The sequence below is a fragment of the Echiichthys vipera genome (assembly GCF_963691815.1).
Source record: "Echiichthys vipera genome assembly, chromosome: 12".
NCBI classification, from domain to species: Eukaryota; Metazoa; Chordata; class Actinopteri; order Perciformes; family Trachinidae; genus Echiichthys; species Echiichthys vipera.
In genome coordinates this window covers 3,881,953-3,888,008 of record NC_139837.1, presented here as the reverse complement: position 1 = coordinate 3,888,008, position 6,056 = coordinate 3,881,953, and the positions used below count along the sequence as shown (strand labels likewise).

The following is a 6,056-nucleotide window of genomic DNA, read 5'->3' as shown; positions in this document are numbered from 1 at the left end:
CGTAGGTGTGAATGGTTGTCTGTCTCTGTTTGTCTCTATGTGTCCTGTGATAGACTGGCGTCCTGTCCAGGGTGGACCCCGCCTCACGCCCAATGTCAGCTGGGATCGGCTCCAGCACCCCCCGCGACCCCGACCCCGGGATAAGCGGGTGAAGATGAATGAATGAATGTCTAACCCAAGGAGCTTTCCATGTTTACTTTTGGGAAAACTCTGACACAACAGTTTGAAAGGATTTGCCCCAGCATGTGTTGCTTTGCCAAGGTGAATGTCTACAATGGAGATGGTTAGTGCTTAGTTACCATAGTTACCACCTTTTTTTTCTTTATTCAATTTAACGTCAACATGGCAGGGAACACGGGGAGAAGAGAGAAGAGGAAAGCAAAAGGTCCTCGCTGTAAATTGCACTTACGTGGTGTCTTAACCATAAGGCTGCCGGGAGAATCAGTTTGAAGAGGACGGTGGTGATTCTTCTTTTCTTTTTTTAACGGCGATTGCTTCCGTTCAAATGTGCAAGGAGAAAGCTGCTGATCTCGTGCTGCATTAGTATGCTGGGGACGAGCAAAAGAAGAGAGAAAGATGGAAATATAGAGTTCATTTTTCTCACTGGAGGGAGGAGAGAACAGTCTGGTCACTTCAGGGTGAGACCACTGGACTAGAGGCTGCAAGCATCTTAACAAGCGGTGTTTGTCTAGATTTCAGTCATTCTGTTACAGGAACTACATCAATGTTTGGGGTTATACTAATAAGTGGAAGCTTTGAAATGTGCTAGCCTTAGAATCATTTTGGATCAATATGTTTTGTTGAATCATTACAGCTCACTTTGGTATGAAGTAGTTGTGTTATAAGTAGGATTATGTACAATGAGCTGGTCATAATTGCACATAAGCCCTGACAGGGTGAATGGAGACCCAGCAGGATTATCCCTGTATTGTAAACATGTCTCCGTGTACTGTATGGGCTTGTGCAGCTGCCAGTATGTATTTGCTAGCGATAGCAAACTGTATTCCTTGGGTACCTGCCGTGTCAGTGCTGCTCTGTCATGTTTAAAAGCAGACGGGAGCCTTACTTTGTGGTCTTACTGAGATCATTTGTCTCCCATCGGAGATCGGCTCTACACGCAGAACAAAGTGCTGAGGGTGCAACTGAGCACTTACGCACACTGAGGTGCAGCATGCATGAGCTTTGTTTCAGCATTTGCCTCCATCTCATACTGATAACAAACCATCCCAGTACAAGATACAGGGGTTTGGGAGTCAAGCAGCAAAAAGGTTTGTCCCAGGGAAGCCTCTTCTAAAGCCTTTATCCATGTTGAGAGAAACATGGAATTTGTCTTTCTGTGTGTGTGTTTCCCATAACTGTGGAGCTCTCTGAAAGCTGCTTTCAGTCTCCATTAATATATACAGCCATTTACATACACACTGACATTAGTAACAACAGTAACAAATCACAGTATGTGATTATTTTTCTACTTTTCAGAACTGTTTTCTCAAATAATCAAATAAAAGTAGTATTCACATTATAACCTATGAAGTAGCTTGAAGTACCTGCACATTCTAATGTGATCTAATGCTACCGACTGAATATATTCAGGCATTTTGAATACTCCACCCTTAGAGGCGGTAATCAGAACCACCATCTCCTTTAGAATCGATACCTACACAATATCCCACAAGAGATAAAGTCCAAAGATAGAAACCTTATGTCGAAAAGCTCATAACTAATAAGTGGCTTCCTGAATGGACAGACATCGATTCTCAAATATATACAATGTAGACATTTTTGAGTACAAGACAAATTTACCAATAAACCGTCATGGTGGGTTAACTTTATCAGACCTTAAAGATAAATGGACTTGTACTTATAAAGCGCCTCTCAGTCTTCTGACTACTCAAGGCGCTTTCACAGTGTTTGTCACATGCACCCGTTCACACACACACTCACACTGATGGCAGTGGACATCTACAGACCGTCTAATCTGACCATTCACACCACATTTACACACCTATGCACAGCACGAGAGGCAATTCGGGGTTCAGTGTCTTGCCCAAGGACACTTCAACATGTGGACCTCGAATGGAGGACGACCCATTCTGCCACTGAGCCCTAGACTTTGGCTGAGTCTTGTGCATAACTTAAAGTTGTAAGCCATAAGATTTTCCTCCAGTGAATTGTCTGTTTAGGTTCCTATCTATCAAAGAGCGAGGTAAAGCAATGGTGACTGATCATATCCCCCACTAACTTTTGGTGGGTCGCGCTCCATTAGTTGCATGTATAGGTCCTGTTTGTGCATGTGTGTGTATTTCGGGCCTGTGTGTGTGTGTAACATGAATAATAATAGAGTGAAAAAATTGAATTGCCCCTTGGGGGATTAATAAAGTAATGATTCTTCTTCTTAACAAATGCACTTGTACTTGTTTTTTTGCCAAGAAATACGATCCGAGTGTTCCCGCGAAAAATTCAAATGCGGCGCACAGCTACTGACGGTTTTTACGCTGTTCCCCTTCTTAATTCAGACCTCCTATCAGTGAGGAGCATTTGAAGGCATCGAGAGCTGCTAATGACGTCATACACTGTTTCGTTTCGGGAGGAACTCTGGGAGAGGAGGTCCCAGAGGTTCGCCAGCAGTTACCTCTTACAGCCAAAGTAGCTGCTACAAACAACAATTCTTACGGATTACAACTTTGAACTTCTCCCCAGTTTTCTTGCGCTAGAGGTAGTTCTGTTTGATACCAGTGTTACAAAATATGGTCAATGTGGAACGAGGCAGATACATTTTAATCTTGAATTTTTATCTATTTTTGTGTCCGTTTCTTCTTTGAATCATTTCCAAACTGTTTTGCGAGATTCTTCCCTTTGGTTTTGTTTCTCCTGTTTGGACCACAAAAATAAGCAACAACGAGCCTCGAAAACCATTTAAAAACCATTCAAATGTTTCTTTATTCCACCATCATGGCATAATAGAATATGTCACCCACACTCAACTCGAATGTGTGTGCCCAGGCTGGCAGTGAGCACACAATGCCACTACAGCAGCAGGCTTTTTCAGCTTTGGCTGAGATGAGCCCCGGTGGAATCAGATAGTAAGTGAACAGACGTGTAACCATTCAAAGCGATTGTGCTATTTCATTTTCGTTCCCTGAAGGCAACACTCCTCTGCACTTTATGAACAGTCCAAGAAAGTCAAGCAAACCTTTTTTTTTTTTTTCATCAGTGCAACCACACTCGATAAAGGCCCAGAGCCAGAGAAGGCGGGAGTCGTGGGGATAGCAAGTCAAATTAGAATAGAATATTTTATTTTCCTTTTTTTACAAATTCTGTTATTTTCCACAACATGTAAATGCATCAGACCAAATCCCTTTCTCGCACATTCACACTTCTAATGTACATATCTGGAATCTTGTGAAAAAACAATCTGTTACCCACTAGAACATGGCGTTAAAAGACCTCCACACCCGTCAGTGGAATTTGAAATCACTCGTGCTGTAATATAATTGGGATTGAAGATACACCAAAGTATGTGTTTATCTAAAGATGAGATTTGAAAGAAATGCCACAGAAATAATCACGGAGATGGCCTTAATGCAAATGAGGAGCTATTTTTAAACAAGAAAGTGTTGATGAAAATGTTTTAATAGGAATGCCGAAAGCCTGCGTTTTAAAAATGCGTTTCATTTGTTGGATCTGTAGCAGATATTTGAGACGACCTCGGGCTCTGACCACCACTGCTTCTCACTCACAGGGCGCCTGACAAGACAGGTCAATGAGAGGAGGCCATCGAGGATTCTACGTCCCTCGTCGTTGTGGCCTACACACCACTTTAATTGGATGGTACATGGGGGTTTTGCTGAATAGTGGGCCTGTTTTCCACATGCACAACGGCCCGTTCTCTGCCGAGCTGCCCAGAAGCCTCTAATCAACTAGCAAACTCTGGAAACTTCTGGATGATTGCACATATCCTGGGTCAGGCTGCTTCAAATATTTTTGGAATTTGATCGCACAGAAGTCTGACTGTGACAGCCGAAGATCACAAGATGTGGTTTTGTTGTCTGTTCCAGTTCAGACTGAAGTGGGAAAGAAAGCTCATATTGTATCGGCGCTGCTCCGCTCACTTGGAATAACATTTGCAATGACTCAAAACTAAGGTTTCGTAGGATTTCAACAAGTTCATGTATTTCTGTTGTCAGTAGCCTTTCAGCAGCTGTCTTGGCCAGATCATGTAAAAGAGATCATTGATCTCAATGGGTCTTTCCGAGCTAAATTGGTTCGAAAAGAAATAAAAACACTATTATGCCACATCAACTGTGGATGTGTATGACTGCTGTATGTTTGAGGAGGTGGTCGGAGGGGTCGGAGGGGTCAGAGGGGCCATAGGCGCTGATTAGCTGCCGCGCTTCCGTCAGTCGGCCCCAGGGCAGCTGTGACTACTACGTAGATTACCACCACCATGTACGTCTGTGTGAATGAAGGGAACCTGGACTCTGTAAACAGCTTGAGCACTGAGAAAGACGCCATAATAAAGCCATAACTGCTCCGATCCTCTCCTCTCGGTGTCATCAACAAATATAACGATATGATACTGTGCTGAGATGCTGTCAGGTCTGATATTACACGCGTGCAAAAGATATTTGGTCAGAAGGAAAGAGGTTTGAACCCTTAACCCCGACACCAGTTAGATTTATCATCAGGCTTTCAATTATTAAATATGTTCCCAAAAGTAAATGTAACAAGGGAATCTTTAATCTGGTATTATTGAATACACTGTGTACCACAATAAATCACTGCCTCAGAGATGATAACAGAGCCATGGCCGAAGGATATGCAGCTGATTGATTGATTTGATTTGCCCAGTTGTCTGTGTGGGGTTAATGGACAGTCTGTGGCAGAGACTGATGTATGCAGAAGGAAATGACTTGTGTTGATGCAGTTGTTCTGATGGAGGTTGATAGAGGCCTCGGCTTAATTAAATACGGTTTAATTCACGTTTATAAAGTGAAAAACCCCTTTTGACTCAATTTTCATCAATTAGCTGTGAGTCATATGACAACCCCTGCAAAATAATCAATCTATCTTTTGTTTCAAAGTGCTCTTAATTAAAACACACACGCAGACGCAGACGCAGACGCGCACTGAACCACAAACACATGCACACTTTTGGTTAGACAGTAGACTGTGTTACCACCAAGATGATCTGATAAAAATCTCTACTGGATATGATCAACGTTAGCTCCGGGGTATAAGAAATACTTTTTTTTAACATCCATACCATCCAGTGTATCTTGTTCTGATCGCTCATACTGATTTTGGGTCTCGGTGCAATAAGATTCAAAGTAGTGCAGTGGTTTTTTTATGTCTTACTAAGACTTTCCCCCTGTATCCCGCAGAGACACATTCTAATAAGAATTTAAAGTTGCTTTTATAAAGTGCTTTGTTTGCCGCCTATACTTTCCCAAAAACTAAATCTAGTTCTTTCATTTTGAACTATTAAAAGGTGATTCCATCGCTTCTGGAAGAGTCCAGAGGATAAACTATATGAATGGGAAATAATGCACAAAGAAGACGAAGTTTAAACTTAAAACTTTTGCTCTGAATGGATCATAAACAGAGAGTCGAAACATCTCAAAGCCTCTTTCAAACCCACTCCACTGGAGTTCTTACAGTCCTAGCTGCTTTCATTCACCAAGCGTGAACCATTGATGCCACGGTACGTGACGCGGCTGGGACGCACCAGCACACCGTGGCCGGGTCGACAGGTGAAGTAATGGCGGCCGCCCACCGAGCCATCGTTCTTGCCCTTGGGGCTTCGGAGCTCCAGACCTAGCCAAAGGCCCGGGGCAAAGTCCGCCGTGCCCAGGTAACGGATGAATGCCATGTCATTGGCGCTGTTGAGCAGGACCTGCATGCCCACGTGGAGGCAGACCTGTCCATCAGAGCTGGGCGAGGGGCTGGTCCTTGCTGTGCTCCCTGGAACACTGCCGATGCCACTGCTGAGGTTGCTCCAGCGCTGACGGTTAGGGTTGGATCGACTTCTTTTTTTTTTGGCAGATAAATTGTGGCAG

At 43.4% G+C, this 6,056-nt stretch overlaps 1 protein-coding gene across 6 annotated transcripts in view; it reads right to left on the bottom strand.

The window, feature by feature from the left end:
* Positions 1-3,271: 3,271 nt before the first annotated feature.
* LOC310955098 (CAP-Gly domain-containing linker protein 4) overlaps positions 3,272-6,056 on the bottom strand; it is a 36,662-nt gene continuing 33,877 nt past the window's right edge. For 5 of the 6 annotated variants that reach the window (XM_083924848.1, XM_083924847.1, XM_083924844.1 and 2 more), the window contains one exon: positions 3,272-6,026. In XM_083924848.1, the coding sequence (XP_083780974.1) occupies positions 5,660-6,026 (367 nt within the window). In that variant the 3' untranslated portion in view covers positions 3,272-5,659. The remainder of the gene's footprint in view (positions 6,027-6,056) is intronic. The other variant, XM_083924845.1, reaches the window with a different exon arrangement.